We start from the raw sequence: 26,245 nt of genomic DNA, 5'->3' as shown, positions 1-26,245 counted from the left end.
ATTTACAATATATATTAATGACTTAGATAAGGAAACTGAATGTATTATAGTCAGCTTTGTGAATGACAAAAAACAAAGGTGGGAAGCAGAGCAGTGAGGACAAGAGTCTCCAGAGGGATATAGACCGGACAAGCAAGTGGGCAAAAACTTGGCATATGGAAATGTAATGTAACAAAATGAATTTGAATTTACGCTGATACCAGATATGGAGGGACTGTCTTATGAGGAGGGGTTAAGTAGATTGGGCCTGTACTCATTGGAAGAGAGAAGGATGAAGAGTGACATTATTGAAACATACAGGATTATCTGGGGTCTTGATAGGGTAGAAGCACAAAGGCTATTTCCTCTTGTTGGACAGTCTATGACCAGAGGGAATAATTTCAGAGTAAGGGGTCACACATTTAAAATAGAGATGAGGAGGAATTTCTTCCCTCAGGTGAAACTGTAAATCCCTTTACCACAGAACGATAGAGCTGGGGCAAGGCTGAGATAGACAGATTTTTAATCAGTAAGGGAATCAAGGGGTATAGGGAAAAGGCAGAAAAGTGGAGTTCAGAATTATCAAATCAGCCATCTCACTGAATGGCAGAGTGCACACAATGGGCTGAATGGCCTCCTTCTGTTCCTGTCTGGTAAGGTATTTCCTTCTCTATAGGATATTTGTGAATCTGTTAGGTTTATAGCCACAATCCATTAATTTCTTGATTAGTTTTACGGCCACAAGCATTTTAATTTCTAGACTTCAAAAAGAAAACTGAATTTGAATTCTTAAAAGTACCATAAGAATACAGCAGTACACTATGGATTAGTTTTGTTCCATACAAGATTATCCAGATTTATGTATAATTAGTGGTTGTTTTAGTGGAACAATTGCAACAATAATGAAATATGTGGGTTATTCAAATGGAACGCATAATAATTCTTTGGTTTCGGATGTACCTTGTGCTATTTGTACACACAAAAGAATGTATAAAAATCAGTGGAGAGTAATTAGCCAGCCATTTTGTTTAAAATACTTCTTTCACAGCCATGACTTTCTAAACAGGGGGTGCCAGCAAGAATACGCTATAAATTAATAGTCTCAACCAAAATTACTCAGAGCTAATTGTCACTGCCAAGGAAACTGATTATTTTTAAATATTCCTTCCTTCTTTCGTTCCTGTTTCAGAATTCAACCTATCTGTGTTTTTGCTTCTCTTTAACACTGAGTTTGCCTCGCCTAATTTTCAGTTCTGGTTTTGCTGTTTGACTCACGATGCTATGTTGTTTGCCACGTTCACTCTTAGTTCCCAGTCGTCCAGTAGAAGCTTGCATTTTCATCAGTTTGCAAAAAAAGTGAAAAAACTCAACGTGTAATGGCAAGTCTAACATCAAGTCACAGTCATGGAGCCAATTAGTCCAGGCCGAACACAATCCCAAACTAAACTAGTCCCGTCTGCATGCTCCTGGCCCATATCTTTCCAAAACTTTCTTATTCATGTACTTATCTAAATGTCTTTTAAATGTTGTAACTGTGTTTGGATTTACCATGTCCTCGGGAAGTTCATTCCACGTGCAAATCATCCTGTGTAAAAAATTTGCCCCTCGTGATTTTTTTTTTAAAATCTCTCTCCACTTAAAAATATGCCCCCTAGTTTGGAACAACTGGCAGATCCTGTTGGGATGACCTGCTCCAGCAAATTATGGTCCAATGACTGTACAAAGTATTGTCACAACTCAATTCAAGAGTGAACAATCAAAATAGATCAAGATCCAAATTTGTTTCACAAACACTTAATTAACTTTAAGTTTCTTCTTAAGCTAGGACTGCTGATGGCTCCATCTAAATGTTTCTTCTTAAGCTAAACCATAAAAACAGCAAGTGTCAGCAATATGGATTAAATTTGTTCAGGGTCTCTTGACTATTTAAAAAAAAAACAAAGTACTGCAGATGCTGGCAATCAAACAAAATCAGAAATTAGTGGAAAAACTCAGCAGCATCTGTGGAGAGAAAGCAAAGTTAATGTTTCAGGTCCAGTGATCTTTCTTCAGAACTGATGGCAGTTAGAAAAAGATTGGTATGTGTGCTAGAGAAGAGCTGAGGGAGGAAGGAAAGACAAAATGATAGGTGCAGATATACGAGGGAACCAAGGTCGAGTGAGCAAGCAGAATTAAAGTAAAATCAGTATTAGTAAGAAAATGGTATTGGGAAAATTAATGGATTTAAAGACTGAAAAGTCATAAGGCCTGATAATCTACTCAGCAAAGTAGATTTGGATGAGAGCATAAGAGGTACAGTTAGTAAGTTTGCAGATGACAACAAAATTGGAGGTGTAGCGGACAGTGAAGAGGGTTACCTCAGATTACAACCAGATGGGCCTATGGGCTGAGAAATGGCAGATAGAGTTTAATTCAGATAAATGTGAGGTGCTGCATTTTGGGAAAACAAATCTTAGCAGGACTTATACACTTAATGGTAAGGTCCTAGGGAGTGCTGCTGAACAAAGAGACCTTGGAGTGCAGGTTCATAGCTCCTTGAAAGTGGAGTGGCAGGTAGATAGGATAGTGAAGGCAGTGTTTGGTATGCTTTCCTTTATTGGTCAGTGTATTAAGTACAGGAGTTGGGAGGTCATGTTGCGGCTGTACAGGACATTGGTTAGGCCACTGTTGGAATATTGCGTGCAATTCTGGTCTCCTTCCTATCGGAAAGATATTGTGAAACGTGAAAGAGTTCAGAAAAGATTTACAAGGATGTTGCCAGGGTTCGGGAATTTGAGCTATAGGGAGAGCTGAACATGCTAGGGATGTTTTCCCTGGAGCGTCAGAGGCTGAGGGGTGACCTTATAGATGTTTACAAAATTTTGAGGGGCATAGATAGGATAAATAGACAAAGTCTTTTCCCTGGGGTCGGGGAGTTCAGAGCTAGAGGGCATAGGTTTAGGGTGAGAGGGGAAAGATATAAAAGAGACCCAGGGGCAACGTTTCCACGCAGAGGGTGGGGCGTGTATGGAATGAGCTGCCAGAGAAAGTGGTGGAGGCTGGTACGATTGCAACATTTAAGAGGCATTTGAATGGGTATATGAATAGGAAGGGTTTGGAGGGATATGGGTCGGGTGCTGGCAGGTGGGACTAGATTGGGTTGGGATATCTGGTCAGCATGGATGGGTTGGACCAAAGGGTCTGTTTCCATGCTGTACATCTCTATGACTCTAAATACTAAAGGAGGTGGACCTGGAAATATTTGATCCATTGATGGTCACCTTCCAAATTCTTAAATATCTCTTGAACAGTTCCTACAGATTAGAGGTAGCAAATGTAAAGTAGCATTTAAAAAAGGGAACAAATAACACCAGCTACCTAACATCAGTAGTGGGGAACATTTTAGAGTCTAATGTAAAAGTCGTGATAACAGAACATTTAGAAATTAGCACAGGTTTATGAAAGGCAAACTATGCTTAACAAATCCACTGGAGATATTTTGAAGATATAACCAGTAGGATAGATAAGGGAGAACCAGTAGACATGGTGTATTTGGATTTTCAGAAGCTTTTTGATAAAGATTTTCATCAGAGTTTGGTGAGCAAATTTAAAGCCCAACGGAGAGGGGGTACATATTGGCATAAATCAAAGCTAGGATGAGTATTAGTTAAATTGTGGCATATCAGGAAATGTGGATGTACAAAGTGATGTGGGTGTTCTTATACACCAGTCAATGAAAAGTAGACAGCAAGTGCAGCAAGCAACTAGGAAGGAAAAGGCTTCCTGGCCTTCATTGCAAGAAAATTCGAGTACATACAAAGAGATCTTGCTTCAATTGTAGAGAGACCTGGTGGGATTGCACCTGGAGCATTGTGTACAGTTTTGTCATAAGGGAGTTTGATAAAGATTCAACAGACTGATTCCTGAGATTGTCTCATGAAGAGAAATTAAGGAAGCTGGGTAATTATTATTGAGTTTTGAAGAATGAGAGCCAAATCTCACAAATACTAAAACTTCTTACAGGGATGGAAAAGGAGATGCAGAAAGAATAGTGGTATTGGTGGTGGGTGAGGGGTAGGGGTGTCTGGAACCAAAGGACCGAACCTCAAAATCAGAGGTAAACCTATTAATACTGAAGTGAGGAGAACCTTCTTCACTTAGACAGTGGGTGATCTTTGAATTCTCAGAACTGTAGCAGCTCAGTTATAGAATGTATTCAAGATACAGATTGATAGACTTCCAATAATAAAGACATTAAGGGATACAGATATAGTGCCAGAAACTGATGTTGGGATAGAAAATCAGTCATGATCTAAATGAATGGGACAGCGGATGTTAGGGGCTTAAAGGCCGACTCCTGTTTCTATTTCCTATGTCCTAATGTTCTTTCAAGGTTCTCCCTGTCCACCCACCTGAACTTGAGCATGATTCACTCTTACAAGGAACAGAGGGTGGAAGACAGCATGCCAACTAGTGAGGAACATGTTAAACATCAAATTAACAGTCCAACTAGAACTAAGTTATCCTAAAATCTGGTGTGCAAATTGCAATTTTTGTCAGGAAAAATTCTGTCAGGCAACCGAATTCTAATCACATGAGACTGTTTGCATTTGCCTCATCAGGACCAGAAAACAAGTCACTACTCTCTGAACAAAGAACTTCAAATAGCATTACCCTGGAGTTAAGATGTTAGCCCTAGAGCAATCTTAATTTTAATAATCTTTTCCCCTTTTTAGTGGACTCTTTTTATGACTGCTGTATTCAAGAGTTAAGTTGCTTGTAATGTCACAGGACGATGCATGCAGGAAGATTGCTTCACATTTCCAAGTACCAATTGTACACTTCATGGTTAAAGTACTGTGCTGCTATCTAGTGGTAAATGATGGGAAAACTTCCACCAACTTGAACTTTATTTTGGTCTCTCAGTGTCAACAATGCCATTTTTGAGCGATAATTGGCAAAATGCAATCCAATGGCACTGTTGACTCAAGAGCAAGTCAACGGCAGGGCATTCTACAGAAAGTAACCCAACCTATGACTTCCCATCTATGAAGTACAGTCAATACTCTCCACTTGACTGAAGGGGTGCAGGTCCAACAATCAAAAGCTTGGCATCATCCAGAAAAACAGCTCACTTGTTTCACCTCCCAACTACCACTTGAAATATTCAATCTCTCTATCACTAGTGCACTTTGTCTGCAATGGTGTAACATTCATAAGTTGTAACTTGCTGAGGTTTCTTCAATAGCTTTGTTCAAAACTACAACCTCTTTAGCCTGCAAGAATCAAGATATAAGGTGCCTGAGAATAACACAATCTACTGGTTCCCTTCAGGTTGCACACTATCCTATTTTGGAAATAATATTGTGGCTTGATCATAGTTGCAGATTCGAAATCTTGGAATTCCACACCTAACAGCACTGTGGGTGTACCTATAATGTAAAGACTGCAAAAAAGTTCAAGGAGTCAACTATCAAACTCTATAGGGGGGGTGGCAATCAGGAAGCTACAGTAAATGCAGGTGTTGCAAGCAATACCCACATCCTGTGTATAGATCTTTCTAGAAAAAAAATCAAATTTTACACAAAAATATTCTCTTCTCTAACTAATACACACTTCACTGCACCAAATCTAAATCTCCACTTGTGAAGATATGAGACCCCAAGCAGGACCTCTTGACTTCGAGATTGGTCAAAAGAATCTACGGAATGCGGTCTGTATAAAGCAAGGTTATTTGTTTAATAAAGTAAGGCAGCCTGACGCAATTCTGCCCAGAAACAGATGTTAAAGATTCTGTGCTCCATGGCAAAATTGAGCCGTTATAGTTGAACAATAAGCAGTTTTAATAGGTTTTTTAAGAGACAATACAGCCTTAATTACAAGAAAAAAACAATCAACTGTAATAAGATAACATGATTGACAGCAGGCTAATCCAATGATATTTCCTGGGGAACGGTTTTACATAGATTGTCATCTTATGCTAGCAGGTTAGTTCGAGTGGTCATTAATGGTTCATAATTCATTTTATGAAAACTCCATAGTTTGCCTTATCTTCTATTACAGCTAATTCAGCAAAGCAGCAGTACAGGTTCACAAAGTCAAATCATAACTTGCAGCCATTTTGTTGTGTTATTTTAAATTGAAAAGCCATTTTGTTGTTAATAAAAACCTACATATATTTGTTGCTTCTGACAACAGCCAGGATTCAAATTTTGAATCCTCACTTAAGTTTACCTGACCAATCTCTTTCAACGTGAGTTGTGCCCTGTAAATTATTTTCTTCTGGCACCCATCTCATTACTTTACCCCAATGGTCACAGCTTGAACTCCATATTGGAAAACTGTCAGTTCAAATCCCAGTTCAGGAATTTGAACACATCAGCTAGGCTAGTACTTCAATGTCGCATTGTTAGCAGTGTTGAATCTCAGTTGCAACATTAAACTAAGGCACCCATTCAGCTGACCATAAAAGATCCTTTAGCATTAATTGAATAAGAGAACAGAAATTCAGATCCTGTCTTTAAAACTGCTAGAAAGAAATTAACTGGTGGTTTGTGTTGACTGTTTGCAGGAACAGGCTGTGGCCTGTGTCTACATGACAACAATGACTACAATTCAAAAGATAATCACTTACTATAACATCCTTTCAAACAGCATGGTGGCTCAGTGGTTAGCACTGCTGCCTCACAGCACCAGGGTCCCAGGTTCGATTCCCGCCTCAGGCGACTGACTGTGTGGAGTTTGCACGTTCTCCCCGTGTCTGCGTGGGTTTCCTCCGGGTGCCCCGGTTTCCTCCCACAATCCAAAGATGTGCAGGTCAGGTGAATTGGCCGTGCTCAATTGTCCATAGTGTTAGATGCATTAGTCAGAAGGGAATGGGTTTGAGTGGGTTACTCTTCAGAGGGTTGGTGTGGACTAGTTGGGCCAAAGGGCCTGTTTCCACACCATAGGGAATCTAATCCTCAGAACATGAACAGCATATAAAATGGAAATTATTTTCCGACCTATGCTCCAATTTGAACCCTGTTCCCCACCTCACTACTCTGATCTCCCAAACCAAATTCCCCTCACTCTGCAGTCCAAACCTCAAATTACCCACAAGAAATGTCACACTGATTGTAATGGCATTCTTTGAACTCTGGACAAAAAGTCCATTACAGAAAGCTTCAGTAATAATAGCAGAATGATATTTAAAATCCAATTTAATGCGTCCAATGCTGGGGTCTACTGCAACCAACCTTTTAGAAAAGGACAAGTGGAACATAATCATCAAAGAGACTGAGCAAGAAATGCAGTCACAAGCTTGTATGATGCCAATATGAACAGGGTTTTCTAATCACACTTACTGCAGACTTGAAATATGGACTCGAACCCTAGCACACAAGGAATTGATCCCTTGCCAGTTCCTAATTTCATGTTATTTAAATTTTAAACAGTGAAATCAAATATATAAACTGATATATATATATATATATATATATATATATATAACATGGTTACAGAAGCAACTGGATCAAATACATAATTCCCCAACAAAATAAAATAATCCAGCTCAAAGGCTTTAGAACCACTGAACATTTGGCCCATTATGTTTGTGCTAGCACATCAAACTTCAACTCTAACATTACCCATTTCTTTGACCTTTCATATGCTCTCACTCTTACAGACTGCTACAATCCCCTGCTAAAAAATGTTGTCTCTGACTCATCAGGCACTTGGTCATTAGACACTTATCATACCAATAAACTGAAAACTTCCTACAAGTTTTCCCCTTCATTATTTTAGTGAGAAAGTAATGTCTATGTCCTCACTTACAGTACACGAAATGATTATAGTCATTCAAAATCTGCCATTAAAATCTTAATTTTGAAAACGGTTATGACAACAGATAAAACTTTTTTGACAATGACAGGAACCCAATTTTCCAATCTTGATTCATAGCACATGAATTTTCCTAGATAGTATCATGATGATGGATTAGAACCCTGATGTACCATGGACATGGCTCATTTTTATTCTCAAAAGACACATTTTGGAGTTAAGTCTGCTCTGGCAAAAAAAAAGATTGCAGATGCAAATTCAATTGATGTCTGACAAAGTCCTGACTGCAACCCATGCAATGTTACGCTTGTAGAGTAACAAGGAAACTTCAAACGAATAGAAAAAGGTAACAGGCAGAGATAACTGTGGGGGCTGCTGCTGCCTTCAGCAGCAATCACCTTTTGAAGATTATCAAAATTTTGTCCTTCCAGGAATATGTAAGATAAAGGGGTTAAAAACCAACTGCAGCACTAGCCTGTCCATGTGAGTGGCATGGCATCCTAGAGTGTGGACTCGTATGTTGGAAGTGTCATAACCCTGAGAATAACCATTTAAACACAAAACAAGTAAAACAAGAAAAAAAAAATACTCTTTCTCAAGCAGCCACTACTGAAAGCAATCAAGGGGGTTTCAACCAACTTAAAAAGCCAAGAATTTCAAAATTGATTATTCAACAATTGATTATTCAGCAGTACCAGTAACATCCACCGCAATAGCCAGAATGTTAAACTATCTACTCTTCATGAATAATTCAGAGACTGATTAGTGTTCTTTTATAAAACTTTTAAACTTTTATCTTTCTAGATCCAGCCCTTATTTCTAAGTTGTATGGGTCTTGCTTTACTATTTCTTCCTGTGTTCAGTAATTAATAAATACTAAATTAAACGTGGTACATACATCCTAAATAAGGATTTACAAAAAAAAATACCCATTTAATAACATCTTGGCCCACACCCAATCTGTACACCTAGTAAAATAGGGATTCAATTTGACTCAGGTGTATGATTTGAAGGATGGAGACTTTACCTAGAAAGTATCATTGTTCTTCTTCAATCCAAATGTCAAAGTAGTATAGATTTAATAAGAGACTGCTAATGTATAACACCCGGACTTTTCCGTCCTCCTCTGCACTGCTCCTCAAAATCTTCACCTTTCAGTAAGCTTATAATAGCTCCTTATAAAGTTCAGTCAATGCTAATTACACTTTGAAACACCTTAGATCATATTACTATGGCAAAGGTGCTAAATAAATACAAGGTGTTGCCATTCCGATTGTTTGAGGATATAGATATAATTAAGACTACCAATAAAGGGTCACATGTACATTTTTAAAAAATATTGCATTAGCATAGGTAATCTATGCTAATACATTTCAATGATGAACAAAATGCATAAGACTTTAAACTTAACTGTTTCTACCAAGATACTTATTTTAGGGACTCTTCATGACAGTTTAAGGATGTAACAAGAATGAGTTTTTTTTGTTTGATCAACAGTACGCAAAAATGAACTACCCACCCAGGAAAACAAATTTTTCACATCGATCTTGTCTTTTTACTCACCTGAAATGTTCTTTCCAGTGTTATTGCAAAGTAATACTCTCTTCTGGGGTACCTTCGCTCACAAATGAACACTTGGTTGCATATTCTTCCTTTCTCACCTGTCTGTTTAGTAAATAATTTCTTTCCAATCATTCTTGAAGAAATATCCCGGGCTTCCTCTGGACTGTAAATCAAATAAGTTGTTAACCAATGAACTTTTTATTTCAAATCTTGCAGAAATATTTCACAAAATGAAACTGAAAACATGAATGAGGTATCATCAGACCTACTCAGTATGAGACTGAAACCATTAGAAGCTAACTTTTAAAGATACAGAACATAAAGCCACGATTTTATTTTTCTCCTTATGTACCTGAAACTGAGGTTTGATATTTACATGAAGGCAAAGAACAGAACTTGGAATCTCAGATGCAGATGGCTTGACAAATGTAATGGTAGTCCCTTTCTAGTGATTTTAACCAGGTAAATCTTATTGACTGTGAGGTCTTGATTGGGGCTGTTAACCTGGGCCAATCAGGGAGCCCTGGCTGACATATAAACAAAGGAGGTAAAAACAATGACAGCAGATGCTAGAAACCAGATTCTGGATGCTCCTCGGATGCTGCCTGAACTGCTGTGCTTTTCCAGCACCACTCTAATCCAGAATATAAATAGAGGATTCAGAGAGACTCCTTACTTCAGGGCCTGACTTCAAGCTGGCTGGTTACTGCCAGTGTACTGTGCACGTGTAAATAAAGGGTAACTTGGTGACAGGATACTCACCTCTATGCAGTTATTTCATTCCTCCTTATCATTTTCTTATTCTACTTCCTATTTGGCATTCAACTATTTGGCTTACATGATTGATTCCGGAGATTAAGCTTAACTTGAGGTTGGGGCTAGTCAATAAAGCATAGAAGAATGAGAGATGACTTTATTTAAACACAATTTCCTGAGAGGATTTAGAGTGAATGATGAGAGGATGTTTTCCCTTGTAAGGAAGCCTAGAACTTAGGAACACAGTTTAAAAATCAAACATTTCTCACTTAAGACTGCGATGAGGGGAATATTTTCTCGCTTAGGAGGGCTGTTAGTCTGTAGAATTATCTTCCTTTGAAAGCAATGGAGTTTGAGTTATTCAATATATTCAAGGCTGACTTAGATTTTTGATTGAGAAAGGAGTCAATAGTTAGGTGGGGGTGGAAGAAAAAGTGTGCTCAATCAGATCATCCATCTACTGGTTCTTCTCTTTCCACTGTTTGGGTCTTCCTCAAAAAACTCTAATAAATTAATGAGGCATGATTTCCCCTTCATGACGCCAAGGCTTTATTAGATTATAATTTTCCAAATGTACTACTATTACTTCCTCAATAATATGGCAGCAAACTGAAAATAAGTGGTGGCGATGGAGATTTTATGATTCCTTTCTAGCCCAATTGCTGGAAATTGGGGTTCCTTTCAAACCTCTGCTCACTCAGCACTCCATGTTTGCTATTTCCCATGTATCATGAAACCTCATTTAACTGTGTCACATTAGAAACTAGTCTTACACAAGTATTAAAAAAATCATCCAGTGCTATCATCCTTGAGTAGCTATCCATGGCCACTGTCCAGTAAGATTTAGACAATTGATTGACTCAAAATTTTTGCCCTAGAAATAAGATATTGCAATAAATGCTCAGGGGCAGACATAAGGTCCTTTAAGAGCTGTTTCCTCAGCTGCGAGATGGACAAGCAGAAGAGGAGAAAGATCCCTAACACCGTGGCTAGAGAGCAAGATGCTGCCCCCACAACCTTAATGAAACTAAGACATCCATGTCAACAGTCTGTTTGTCCTCCATCTCCAATTGTATACTTCTTTATCTAATTAACTAATGTACCATATTTAAACTGCTGCATCTTAACAATATCAATAAACTATCAGAAAATTGCTACAAACCGCCAACTATCTATATTTGATAACTGTGATCATGAACCCCTTAAATCAACACCATATGCAAGATGTCCAATATTCGTAGCAGTGTGGTTGACTCTTAATCGCACTCTGGACAATTAGGGATGAGCAATAAATACTGACCTAGCCAGCAATGCCCACATCCCATGAATTAATTTGAAAAACATGGGAGGAAATGTTGCTAGGAAACAAAATGGAGCAGATGCGAGAAGCCAGCAAGAGAAAACATTTGGAAAATAATGATCACAGTAAGGTTTAAGATGACTGCACAATTTATATCCCTCTCAAAGATGAATGTCATATACTGGATAAACAGTATATAAACAGCAATGACGAGGGAATGAGGATACAGTTAAAGAGTTAAACCGGAGAAAGATATTGACAGAGGCTGAACAACAATCACTAATATTTAAAGCAGTGATTGAATAAAATTCAGACAAACATATTCCAGTAGAGTAGAAAAACGGATTAACAAGAATTACACCATGGATAAGTAAAGTAAATAAAATTGAAAGTAGACTTCATAGTGACATACAGTGTTTAGACTAAATACTATTAAGATAGTTAAAATATTTTGAGGGAGAAGGCATGTGGAGGAGAAAGAGATAATTAGTATTGGAGCCTCACATAAATGCCATTGGCTTGGTTGAATGGCATTTTATTAACTGTAGATTCTACACATTCCATCTAACCAGGAAAAACAACTCTTTAAATATGTAGACTTAGAAAGCATATGGTCCAATAATCTGACTCAGCCTCTGACTTCTTATGGAGTATCTTGCCATTACAATCAGTGTGACATTTCTTGTGGGTAGTTTGAGGTTTGGACTGCAGAGAAAAGGGAATTTGGTTTGGGAGATCAGAGTAGTGAGGTGAGGAACAGAGTGCAAACTGGAGCATATGTCAGAAAATAATTTCCATTTATATGTTGTTCATGCTCTGATGATGTCCGAAAGGATATTATAGTAAGTGATTATCTTTTGAATTGTAGTCATTGTTGTCATGTTGACACAGGCCACAGCCCATTTCCACGAACAGTTAACAATGGAGTTTGACGACTTAATCTATTTCTAGCAGTCTTAATGGCAGGATTTGAATTTCTGTACTCTTATTCAATTATTCACCCTTCTACACTCCACTTTGTTATGCCTCAGTCAATTAGACAATAAGTTCTGGAAATATTTTCCTAAATTCCCTTGCACCTCATTTGGCAAAATTATTTGGTTTGTGTTTTAGGTAATTCCTTTTCATTCTTTTATACCTTGCCTTAGGAAGCACTTCCAAACAATTTCTGCATTAGTGATTGAATATAAATAAAAGTTGTTCCAACTTGAACTGACTAAGTAAATGTAATTCATTAATATATGTGTTTTTAGAAAGCTTTCACATTTGTGATCAACAAGGTAGTTAGCACTCTCAGAATAACAGTGTTGCAACTGGATTAAAAAGCTGGAGTAAAGAGGAATGAATCAAGGTACTTCACATTGTAGAAGGCAGTTAGTATCTGAAGGGATTAGCTGAGATCACAAGATTTGTTCTGCTGATCAAGATATAAAGGATTATTCCTGGGGGAGCTAACCAGTGGGTCTCAACCCATCTGTTTCTGGTACTGTCCTTGTTACCAGTATGGTGAGAGAATATGTTACTAACTGTAAATTGAACTTATTCTTAAGTTGAGCCTGATGTCTCAAGACCATAAGAAATAGGAACAAGAGTGGGTCACCCAGCTTCTTGAGCCTTCTCCACCATTCAATAGGATCATGGCAGATCTGACACTCCTCACATCCATATTCCTGCCCTTTACCCATAATCCATAATTCCTGTACAAGAGACAACCATGTACCTTAGATGGTAAAAACAATAACTGCAGATGCCGGAAACCAGATTCTGGATCAGTGGTGCTGGAAGAGCACAGCAATTCAGGCAGCAATCGAGGAGCTTCGAAATCGACGTTTCGGGCAAAAGCCCTTCATCAGGAATAAAGGCAGAGAGCCTGAAGCGTGGAGAGATAAGCTAGAGGAGGGTGGGGGTGGGGATAGAGTAGCATAGAGTACAATAGGTGAGTGGGGGAGGAGATGAAGGTGATAGGTCAGGGAGGAGAGGGTGGTTTGGACAGGTGGAAAAGGAGCTGGGCAGGTCAGACAAGTCAAGGGGACAGTTTTGCTGGAGGTTAGAAACTAGGATGAGGTGGGGGAAGGGGAAATGAGGAAGCTGTTGAAATCCACATTGATGCCCTGGGGTTGAAGTGTTCCGAAGATGAGGTGTTCTTCTTCCATGCGTCTGGTGGTGAGGGAGCGGCGGTGAAGGAGGCCCAGGACCTCCATGTCTTCGGCAGAGTGGGAGGGGAAGTTGAAATGTTGAGCCACGGGGCGGTTTGGTTGATTGGTGCGGGTGTCTCGGAGATGTTCCCTAAAGCGCTCTGCTAGGAGGCGCCCAGTCTCCCCAATGTAGAGGAGACTGCATCGGGAGCAACGGATGCAATAAATGATATTAGTGGATGTGCAGGTAAAACTTTGATGGACGTGGAAGGCTCCTTTAGGGCCTTGGATGGAGGTGAGGGAGGAGGTGTGGGCACAGGTTTTACAGTTCCTGCGGTGGCAGGGGAAAGTGCCAGGATGGGAGGGTGGGTCGTGGGGGGGGCGTGGACCTGACCAGGTAGTCACGGAGGGAACGGTCTTTGCGGAATGCGGAGAGGGGTGGGGAGGGAAATATATCCCTGGTGGTGGGGTCTGTTTGGAGGTGGCGGAAATGTCGGCGGATGATTTGGTTTATGCGAAGGTTGGTAGGGTGGAAGGTGAGCACCAGGGGCGTTCTGCCCCTGATATTTTTTACAAACCCACCGACTCCCACAGCTACGTGGATTACACCTCTTCCCACCCTACCTCTTGCAAAAATGCCATCCCGTATTCCCAGTTCCTCCGCCTCCGCCGTATCTGCTCCCAGGAGGAGCAGTTCCACCATAGAACACACCAGATGGCCTCCTTCTTTAGAGACCGCAATTTCCCTTCCCACGTGGTTAAAGATGCCCTCCAACGCATCTCGTCCACATCCCGCACCTCCGCCCTCAGACCCAATCCCTCCAACCGCAACAAGGGCAGAACGCCCCTGGTGCTCACCTTCCACCCTACCAACCTTCGCATAAACCAAATCATCCGCCGACATTTCCGCCACCTCCAAACAGACCCCACCACCAGGGATATATTTCCCTCCCCACCCCTCTCCGCATTCCGCAAAGACCGTTCCCTCCGTGACTACCTGGTCAGGTCCACGCCCCCCTACGACCCACCCTCCCATTCTGGCACTTTCCCCTGCCACCGCAGGAACTGTAAAACCTGTGCCCACACCTCCTCCCTCACCTCCATCCAAGGCCCTAAAGGAGCCTTCCACATCCAAAGTTTTACCTGCACATCCACTAATATCATTTATTGTATCCGTTGCTCCCGATGCGGTCTCCTCTACATTGGGGAGACTGGGCGCCTCCTAGCAGAGCGCTTTAGGGAACATCTCCGAGACACCCGCACCAATCAACCAAACCGCCCCGTGGCTCAACATTTCAACTACCCCTCCCACTCTGCCGAGGACATGGAGGTCCTGGGCCTCCTTCACCGCCGCTCCCTCACCACCAGACGCCTGGAGGAAGAACGCCTCATCTTCCGCCTCGGAACACTTCAACCCCAGGGCATCAATGTGGATTTCAACAGCTTCCTCATTTCCCCTTCCCCCACCTCATCCTAGTTTCTAACCTCCAGCAAAACTGTCCCCATGACTTGTCCGGACTTGTCCGACCTGCCCAGCTCCTTTTCCACCTATCCACTCCACCCTCTCCTCCCTGACCTATCACCTTCATCCCCTCCCCCACTCACCTATTGTACTCTATGCTACTTTCTCCCCACCCCCACCCTCCTCTAGCTTATCTCTCCACGCTTCAGGCTCTCTGCCTTTATTCCTGATGAAGGGCTTTTGCCCGAAACGTCAATTTCGAAGCTCCTCGGATGCTGCCTGAATTGCTGTGCTCTTCCAGCATCATTGATCCAGAATCATGTACCTTAGATGTAATGTAACTAGCTATTATGTAATAAACTTATTTACCATTTCCCCCCACACCTGTAGTCTGGTTTAATACAAGCGATAGGAATGAGTGGCTACAAATCTATTCAAAATGGTGAAAGCAGTGAGAACTTTGCTTATCAAAAGACTTCAATAATCAATCTTATGAATGATCATTTTAATTTACAGCAATGGTGAACCAAGGTATTATAAAGGTCTGTAATTACACGGATAGCATTAATGTAAAAGGCAAGTTTATGAATTAACAATGCAACCAAAGGATGCATCTCTCAGTCAGGAGTGATAGAATTATGTATTCAATATGTCTGCACATAAAATAGTTAGTATAGCAACAAGGAAATCAATCACACTGGGGCAAGTTATCTGATCAAGAAACAAATTATAATTGTTAAATTTATGAAACTAATCAGCATAGTGCTTAATTTCAATAAAAAAAGACAAATAAAGTGCTAAGATTTTAGTATTGTTTGAGTCAAACTAATAGCATCAGACTTTATTTAAAATTATACAATTAAAAGTGTAATTATTGTAACTTTATATGAATGTCTAGATAGATCATCAGCTGCACACAGATTTTGAAATAAACTGCTTTGAGGATTATGCATTGGTTACACAACAGCCTCTCAATCAGTATATTCCAGCTGCACTGGACCACTCCTGATTTCACAGAAATCAAAATTCTTTAAATGGGCTTGGACATGCCTTCATTGTTTTCAATCAAATATATTTTGTACAATCATTCCTCCAGTGTTCATGGCAGGAAGAAACACATTATTTTATAAGCATCCAAAACTTGTGTGTTTCAGGGAGGGATTAAAAAATGGTTTATCTTATAATACTTACGAATAAACAATTCTGACTCCTCCTTTCAGTCCATTTTCAAATATCCCTTTTCCTCTGCCACCAGCCAACACTTGTGCTTTTACAACAAGGTCCTTTGAACCTGTAGTGCAGAACAAACATTATAGTGTGCAGACCTCCAGCAGTTTGCCAGTATTTATCAACTACTTGTATGTCCAACAGAGAGTGCTAACACACATCAAAATATACAACGATCATTCATCAAGAGTGGGTAAAAAGCTTGCCTGATCTTTCCTAACAGTTTTAAAACAAAATACAGAGTTATACTATTTCAGGACGACATGGGCACAAATGCACAACACTAACATAAGTGAAACAAGCAGTCGTTACAGTCTATGAACAGCATCAACCTGGAGTTCCAGAGATATCAGGTAATCTAATGCCTCTTCTTGGAAAACTGGAAAACTGCAAAACCCAAGCACCAATCCAACATCATCTCACAAACCACAACTTCTTTATAATGCATGATTCTAATCCCGATATACTCTCTTTGTGGACAGAATCCTTAATGTAGTTATAACCAGGTGAGGATGGGTCACACCAACTCCCCTTATCTTTTAAAACCTCTTGGTTAGTTGCAAGAAATCATTTTTCTTTTCTTTTTAAAAGCACATAGTTCAATTAAACTTAACGAACTGGATCAAAAAGGAAAGACAGCCAATTGCAAGGTTGAGTAAAAGGAAGTGGCATTTTATTACCAAAAAACACAACAACAAATGTACATACACAAATACAAGTACTGAACTTACAAAAATAAAGAGTTGAAAAGGTGTACTTGATACAGACAGGAAAGTAAAGTCAATTGCAATTTTGCTTAAAAACAGGACACAGAAGTTATGCTGCAGCTGTACATTTTGTTAATTAACAGCATTAAGGCTCTTAAGTTAGTTTTCATTCATGATCTCACTGAATGAAAGAACTGGCTGGCAGGACGCAATTACCTCCCCCGTTCCTGTTTCTATAATTTAAACACAATTTGTGTCTTCAAAGAGGCTATGATTTAGATAAAAGTAAAGACATTTCCATGACAAAGAATGGAAGAGCACCCAAACTCAGTCTCCCTGGATGACCTTATGGCATAGGAGCAGGTGTAGACCTTCAGTCCATTGAGTCTGCTCCACCATTCAATGAGATCATGGCTGATCTGCTAATGCTTAACTGCACTTTCCTGCCTTTTCCCCATAACCCTTGATTCCCTTACTCATTAAAAGTCTATCTCCGCCATGAAGATTCTTAACAACCCAGCTTCTTCAGCATCGGCATTAAAGACTTCCACAGATTCTAACTAATGACAGTATAAATGAGAGAGAAAACAAAGGCTAATAGCAATTGTAAGGTTAACACTGAACCAACTGAACATAGGAAGTACAGAGGAGAACTTAAAAACTGTAATTAGAATGACAAAGAAAGAGTATATGTCGAGATTAGTAGCTTCAGGAAATGAAGCTTTTAATAAGCACATTAACAGTAAAACAGTAGTCAAAGAGCGGAACTGTTATCGACATAAAAATCTGCTTGTATAGGTTCAGGGCAATGCACAAATACTAAGTGAGTACTTTGTATCCATCACTAGAGAAGAGGGTGCTGCTAACATAACAGTAAAGGAGGAGGTCATAGCTAACTTGGCTAATATATAAAATAGTAAAAGGATCCTTAAAGCTGAAAAATTAGCCAATGCGTCCTAAGACAGTGAGGGAAACAACAGCAGAACCTCAAGCCACAATTTTCCTTAGATGAATGAGTATTTCCAGAGAAGTGAATGATCATAAATGTTATAACCTGTTCAAAAATTTAAAGGGTTAATCAGATGAAGGTACTTCCCTAGTGCTGTCACATGGGATCTTCCAAGATTTTGGCCCAGCGATGAAGGCAGGCAACATTTTTGCAAGTTGAACTGGTGCATCTCCCCAGAGGGAAAATTATAGGTGATGCTGCTTCCGTGCTGCTACATTTTTCTAGGTGGTAGAATCACAGGTTTAGGAGACATTGTTGAAGAAGCTTTGGTGAGTAGTTGAAATACATCTTGGAAATTGCACAGTCATTGATGGGAGTGAATGTATAAGGGAGTGCCAATCCTAGAAGTTGTCAGTACATATCCCTTAATACATTTGCTGAATGAAAATTGATCTGTTTCAGATTTAAAATTATCAGCATACATTGGAACTTCCTTCCCCAACTGGCAAACAATCACCACTGTTTGGGTCTTGAAGTATTTTCTAACATTTCTGCTGAATAGTTGGGTCCAAATCCTCAGATTGCTCCCTTGTTCCAAGATCCCCAACCAGTGGAAATAGTTATCTTTATCTACCTGGTCTTTTCCTGTTAATATCTTGAAGACTTCAATCAGATCACCCTAATCAGATCACTTGTAAATTGTAGAGAAAACAGGCCTAATTTGTATAATCTCTCCTCATAACATAACTTCTGAAGTCCAGGTATCATTCTTGAAAAGCTACACTGTACTCCCTCCAAAGCCAATCTCTCCTTCCTAAGGTATGGTACCTAGATCTGCTCACAATACTCCAAGTGGTATCTAACCAGGGTTTTGTATAACTGCAGCATAACATCTGCATCCTCGTACTCCAGTTGTCTAGTTATAAAGGTCAGCATTCCATTAGCTTTCTTGATTATTTCTTGCACCTGTTGGTGATTTTTAAATATCCAGAAGGATTAGGCTTGGTGGCTTGTGGAGAGAATATTGACACTTTCAGATATAACCATCCTCCACTCATTTGTTCACTGTACAGTTGCTGAGTATCTCAGGTCTTTTAGTTAGCGTCATGGAGATGTACAGCACGGAAACAGACCCTTCAGCTCAACTTGTCCATGCCGACCAGATATTCTATCCTAATCTAGTCCCATTTGCCAGCACTTGACCCATATCCCTCTAAACCCTTCCTATTCAGATACTCATCCAGATGCCTTTCAAATGTTGTAATTGTACCAGCCTCCACCATATCGTTTTGCAGCTCATTCTATATATGAACCATCTCCTGCATGAAAAGTTGCAACTTATGTCCCTTTTAAATCTTTCCCCTCTCACCCTAAACCTATGCCCTCTAGTTCTGGACTCTTCCATCCCAGGGAAAAGATCTTGTCTATGTATCCTATCCATGCCCCTCATGATTCTAGAAGGCCATCCCTCAACCTCCCAAGCCCCAACCTATTCAGCCTCTCCTTAGATCTCAAACCCTCCACCTCTGCTGCTTATTAGTCTCTCAGTGTTGAAAGATCAGTGACTAGCTGCCTGCTGTGCTGTCTGGTAAAACTGATTTTCCAAATGAATGCAAAACTCCTAAATATTGAAGATGCCATTCATAGAAGCACATTAATTCTTACACTGTAAAAGTTCAATTCAATTCTCATTCTAAAAGCAAAAGACATTGATAGAAAAATACAGTTTGGTGTCAACAGCATCTTTGCTATGCCAAAACACATCAAGGCATATAAAATTTCAGAACCTTTATGCACTATAGATATATGCCATTAACCTCAGAATACTCTTAATTTGTGGCTGGATGTTTTAAAAAAAAAATCACTTCAGTCTCTAAATACATCTACCAAATGTGTCTGTGATCTCTTGTATTTGAAAGAGGCAAGCCCAATTTCAAACCTTTCTATTTTTATTCCTTAATAACAGCAAAGTAGAATTTGTATTACATTATTTTTAAGTTGAAACATTCTTCCTTTAATTTGAACTCCAAAATCACATCACAGTGCTTTGTTATCTTACTAGGTTTTTGCATAAATTTGCCGTTATCCACAGCAAAGAAAAACCTTTTATCGATTGCTGATCTTAATATTTTGTTAACTCGAACTCCCAAATCAACTATATCATCCCACTTCCCCATCCTGAAGGCTCCTTGATCCTAAGCCCAAGCACCTTCCCACCTCAGTCTCCAACTTGCAACCTCCTTCTTAGCTCTCCTGCCCAACACTACCCCACCTCCGCTTCCCCTCTTGTGACCTCCTCCTTCTTCATAGATTCCACCTTTGCAGCCTCATCCTTGTTCATTCATTATCCTTCCCCCCATCCCTTCATACATCATTCTCCTGCCTCCCACTCCCTCTCTCATAACCTCCTCCAAAAAATTTCCCTAATATCTCAACTTCAGCATTGACTTATCCAACTCCACAGTTCCTCCAATCACAGGCTGTTTCTCTCCTACACGTACTGCTAATATGTTGTTTAGTACCTTGCAACTTTTCTCTGAATGTTTCCCCATGTGAATGAATTTTCTCCGAGTTTTGGGGACTTTTGCTGACTTGTTCTTTAAAAACATGAGCACCAAGTGTTCAAATCCAAAAATCTGATTAGTGAAGTAATCATATCTACTTAGAAATGCAGAATACAAGCATACACCTCCTAACCCCAACAAATTTAGATTTGTGCCTATTTATAGGGGCTCAAGTAAATTTCATAGGTAATGCTCATCATTTGCACTTATGATTAACAGGTTCTCAATCTTCTTAAATTGAAAGCAACATCAATAATACACAATTCTTGTCTGTGGGTACTATTTTTGTTTAAAGTTGTGTTACATGCCCCCCTCCTATCGGAAGGATGTTGTGAAACTTGAAAAGGGTTCATAAAAGATTTAAAAGGATGTTGCCAGGGTTCGAGTATTCGAGCTATAGGGAGAGGCTGAATAGGCTGGGGCTGTTTTCCCTGGAGCATCGGTGACTGAGGGATGACCTTATAGAGGTTTATAAAATCATGAGGGGCATGGATAGGATAAATAGGCAAGGTCTTTTCCCGAGGGTGGAGGAGTCCAGAGCTGGAGGGCATAAGTTTAGGGTGAGAGGGGCAAGAACACTCTGTCTCTTAAGTATGAGACTATCTTCATAATTCAAAATTAACCAGAGTGACAGTAACACATTCATTAAGATCACAGATTTAAAGTTATTCCAGTTCTACTCTGTTCAATTGAATTTTCTACATTTTAAAGCCCCACAAAGCTGACTACATTTCCTAACTTCTGCAGTACAGTCACAAAAGGAAATATCAACTTGTATCATGAAGATGCCTAAAAGCTTTTGTTTAGAATACCAATAAAATATCAGTTTTAGTTGAATACATCCCATTTTCAGCAAAATAGATGTCATTGAAAAATACCACAGCCAAAAGCATCATTCAGGCCACAGATACAGTTCTCATTCTGCATCTGTTCTATGTTTTGCAAGTAAATGTATTTCTGAAGCCAGCCCATGTGTCACCTCGCAGAAAGGCAGCTCGTTGCAGAAAAATATTCTCATGAATATGTGGCCAAAACAGTTATTAAGATTCAAAGTTTGTGAGAAGATTTGTAGCTCGGGTGCTCGTTGTTGTGGCTCTGTTCGCCGAGCTGGGAATTTGTGTTGCAGACGTTTTGTCCCCTGTCTAGGTGACATCCTCAGTGCTTGGGAGCCTCCTGTGAAGCGCTTCTGTGATGTTTCCTCCAGCATTTATAGTGGTTTGTCTCTGCCCCTTCCAGTTGTCAGTTCCAGCTGTCCATTGCAGTGGTCGGTATATTGCAAAAAGAACACCTATACAATGTATTCGCCAAAAACGGATACCCGCGCAATTTCATCAACAGATGCCTAAGGGAAAGGCAATGGATGAGGACATGTCGTAATCCAAAGGACTAGCCACACTACCATACATCAAGAGCATTTCCGAACTGACAGCCAGACTACTGCGACCACTAGGACTCATAACAGCACACAAACCAACAGCCACTCTCAGACAACATCTCACCAGAACGAAGGAGCCGATACCCAGCATGAGCAAAACCAATGTAGTGTACAAAATCCCATGCAAGGACTGCACAAAACACTACACAGGACAAACAAGAAGACAGCTAACAATCTGCATCCATGAGCACCAACTAGCCACGAAATGACACGACCAGCTATCCTTAGTATCCTTAGATGACAAGCAACATGAATTTGACTGGGACAACACTACTATTATAGGACAAGCCAAACAGAGAACAGCCAGGGAATTCATAGAGGCATGGCACTCACCCACAGATTCAATCAATAAGCACATCGACCTGGACCCAATATACCGACCACTGCAGCGGACAGCTGGAACTGACAACCGGAAGCGGCAGATTCAAGCCACTATAAATGCCAGAGGAAAGATCACAGAAGCGCTTCACAGGAGGCTCCCAAGCACCGAGGATGTCATCTAGACAGGGGCCGAAACATCTGTAACACAAATTCCCAGCTCGGCGAACAGAACCACAACAGTTATTAAGATTACTTCCTCAGCTCAGAGAGTGCAGTATAAATTCTAAATCACCCAATCCCTTTTAAACCCCTAACAACTAGCTTCGCCTTGTCCATAACTCACATCAAAAGGACTCTCCCAAGCAAATCCATCCATGTGACAAAGCTAGCTGCTGCTCATCTGGTACCTCAAATTCCAAACCGTATAACCATCTAAACCTCTTTTTGTGTTTCCTCTCAACTTCAACTTTATCAGTAGCACCAGATTTTCATGATCATGAAGACATCTGCTCTTAGTTCCATTCAGTTGTGTCAAAATGGATGTTAGGTTGAGCTCAAAAGAATAATGTGCTGATGTGATGGCCAAGGGACAGCTACACTGTCTCAGAAAATTAAAATCTTTCAGCTGATCCTATGATCAAGAAACTCTATAGCATTATATGGAAGCCTTGCCTTATGAAAGCAAATTCTTTAAGAGTATAGAAATTAATAAACCAGGCAGAAAGAGTATTTGATGAGTTGATCTTCTTCAATAAAATTGGGAATCCTTGGTTTAGGATATCAGTTAATACTAAAAGTTCAAAGCACATACTGCTAAGACACTGACTTCAAATTTTTCACTCATTGACAGTTAAGTGACATATTATCATTAAGTCAATTAAAAGTCACAGTACATTTCATTAATAGTGGGCAGCACAGTGGCTAAGTGGTTAGCACTGCTGCCTCACAGTACCAGGCACTGGGGCTCAATTCCAGCCTCGGGAGACTTGTCTGTGTGGAGTTTGCATATTCTTCCCGTGTCTGTGAGGGTTTCCTCTGGGTGCTCCAGTTTCCTCCCACAGTTCAGATGTGCAGGTCAGGTGAAGTGGTCATGCTAAACTGCCCACATTGTTAGGTGCATTAGTCAGAGGGAAATAGGTTTGGGTGGGTTACTCTTCGGAGGGTTGGTGTGGACTTGCTGGGCTGAAGGACCTGTTCCCACACTGTAGGGAATCTAATCTAATCATACAATTGCATCCTTTCTTAATTTAATTTTTACTTCTTTTATTTTCCAAACATGGTGCTTTCTTTAGTACCCTTGTTTGCAATCCTGATAACCTTAATCGTTATGTTCAAAGTGCTGGTAAATAACTGGCAATTGGAAAGTTGCCTTTAGACTGGCACTGTTTTTAGATGATATGCTGTTTTGTGAGTCACTCAAAATATTTCTAACTAAGTTTCTCCCAGAAAGCACTGAGCCATTCAATCAAATACAAGGGCCCTGAGAGTTTCAATAAGTATATATTTTGTTGGCATTTCTACTTGATTGAAGAAAACTTATTAATTTCCTCTGGTTCAGTCCATCTTCAAAGGATTCTGAATACATGTTACTAGCTAAAGTTTATGATTAGTGCTTCTAGTCCATTTTTATATGGCAGCAGCAGCATATTACAGTTTATTAAAATTCTTCTAATTTGGGGGATGATTACAGAGTATGTAATTCCTCAAAGTCTGCTCCTTAACATGGAGACTATTTTTTCACTGCTTAATGAATAAATCTGTCCATTGATCATAGCCCAAGCCAAAGCTGAAGGAGTCTTTATTTTAAGATTTTTTGAACAGGGATTCAGATGATGACTACTGTTGGGTGCCCTATTTACCCAGATACTGGTCATTCTGGTCCAAAGATCAGCTTATGAGAACAGCTGTTAAAATGGTGAGATAAAAGGAGTTCTATTAAAAGTAAACTAAGTTACAGGATGATGAAAGGTCATTAGTTTGAAAACGTAACTGTTTTACTTAAAACAGTGACGTTCCCTTGGCCTGCTTAGAATTTATACCATATTCTGATTTTATTTCAGATTTCCAGCATCCACAGTCTTTTTTTTTAAACTGATTGCTTTGGTCACATTAAATTCTCACGTTTAAAGTTTTGGGCAGCACGGTGGCACAGTGGTTAGCACTGCTGCCTCACAGCGCCAGAGACCCGGGTTCAATTCCCGCCTCAGGCAACTGACTGTGTGGAGTTTGCACGTTCTTCCAGTGTCTGCGTGGGTTTCCTCCAGGTGCTCCGGTTTCCTCCCACAGTCCAAAGATGTGCAGGTCAGGTGAATTGGCCATGCTAAATTGCCCGTAGTGTTAGGTAAGGGGTAAATGTAGGGGTATGGGTGGGTTGCGCTTCGGCAGGGCGGTGAGGACTTGTTGGGCCGAAGGGCCTGTTTGCACACTGTAAGTAATCTAATCTAATTCTAAGTATGTCTTAAACGATATGCCAAACCTTATGTTCTTGCCACATTAGTGGGTCTTTCATTTTCTAGGTAGCTCAACAATGATCTTGAATCAAATGCACTCAACAATGAAAGGCACCCAGCTGGAAACTTTTTATACAATTTAAAGGATTGATTCAGGATCTAGTACATTTCTAACATTTGCTTTCATAATAGAACTCAGTTTTCATAACTTTGGAAAAATATTTCAGCAGGAGAAAGTGAGGACTACAGATGCTGGAGATCAGAGTCAAGAGCGCGTTGCTGGGAAAGTACAGCATCAGAGGTGCAGGAGAAACAACATTTCGGGCATATGCCCTTTATTAGAAATATTTCAGTAGCTTACTAAAAAATACAGTTATTTACATTAAACAATTCTAGAAATAAGGAGAAACCCTGTACTTGTAAATAATGACAAGGCAGCCCTGAAAGTAAACTTTACTCCTTTTTTATTCGCTGGTAATGACAATCTATCTGAAAGTGTGATGGAACACGATCAATAGTACCACATTTACTCGATTATTCATCAAATGCTTTGGACTGTTTAAGGTTAAATTTATGCAGTCGGCTAATACATGGATACTACTTTTGAGTGGCTGAAATTCATACTCTATCATTAGCAGAAACGAAACTGATCTCTAAATGAATAAAGAAAAAAAATGAATTACAGCAATTCTGAAGACAGTGAGTGGAATGGACCGGAGTGGAGCAGGATGACTGGCAGACTGGAAAGCCAGAACTGAGCACAACAACTGACACACTGACTCAAAGGTTGATCAGTTACCTGTGAAGAACTAGGATCGACTTTTATATGAGATAAATGGAAAATTCCAGATTTGTTTGGCCAAAATAGGCGGTCGATTTTTACATGAGATCGACTACTACTCATAATATACAATAACTTTTAAAAGGGGATTGGATACTTCAAAACGTAAATAAACAGTTGGACTATAGGGGAAGGACTGCAACTAATCAGATAGTTCTTTCAATGAACTGGCAAAGGCATTATGGACCAATCGCTTCCCTCTGTGCTATATGACTATGATATTGATATATTTTCCCCAACATTTTTGGTGAATTTTCTTTTCCCCAACACTTTTCAAAATGTATAAAATTCCATGGCAGTTTCATATTGGCCATTATTGAAAATTCAGTACAATACATGTTCTTTCCAAACAATCGTTCACAGGATCCACCAGCTTCTTTACTTGCAGAACGTTGAAGACTTTACATACAGATTAGTGCTTATGGTTACAATGCATTTTAAAACATAAGAAACAGGCTTGTGGTTACAACACATTTTAAGAACATAAGAATTAGGAGCAGAAGTAGAACGTTCAGCACGTAGATTCCACTCTGTTAATCAATTACATCATGGTTGATTTTTGACTTTAACACAATTTTCCTACACAATCTCCATCATCTTTGATGTTTTTAGTTTAATCGATCTCAGTACTGAATGCACTAAACAATGGAGCCTCAACAGCCCTATAGAGGGGTAGATTCCAAAGACATCACCCTCATTTCTACCGAAAATTATCTGTCTCGTATTCTGAAACTGGTTCTAGATACTGCAGGGAGA

General features: G+C 39.9%; 1 protein-coding gene across 2 annotated transcripts in view; it reads right to left on the bottom strand.

The window, feature by feature from the left end:
• Positions 1-26,245, bottom strand: part of LOC122554937 (succinate--CoA ligase [ADP-forming] subunit beta, mitochondrial-like) — an 89,262-nt gene that overhangs the window by 36,990 nt on the left and 26,027 nt on the right. For both annotated transcript variants that reach the window (XM_043700376.2, XM_043700377.2), the window contains exons 3-4: positions 16,187-16,286; positions 9,343-9,505 (exon numbers count right to left, since the gene is read on the bottom strand). In XM_043700376.2, the coding sequence (XP_043556311.2) occupies positions 9,343-9,505; positions 16,187-16,286 (263 nt within the window). The remainder of the gene's footprint in view (positions 1-9,342; positions 9,506-16,186; positions 16,287-26,245) is intronic.

This window comes from Chiloscyllium plagiosum, unplaced genomic scaffold (assembly GCF_037043375.1).
Source record: "Chiloscyllium plagiosum isolate Xiang-an unplaced genomic scaffold, Cpla_swu_hap1 HiC_scaffold_12, whole genome shotgun sequence".
Classification (NCBI taxonomy): Eukaryota; Metazoa; Chordata; class Chondrichthyes; order Orectolobiformes; family Hemiscylliidae; genus Chiloscyllium; species Chiloscyllium plagiosum.
This window is presented reverse-complemented; position numbering and strand designations above follow the sequence as displayed.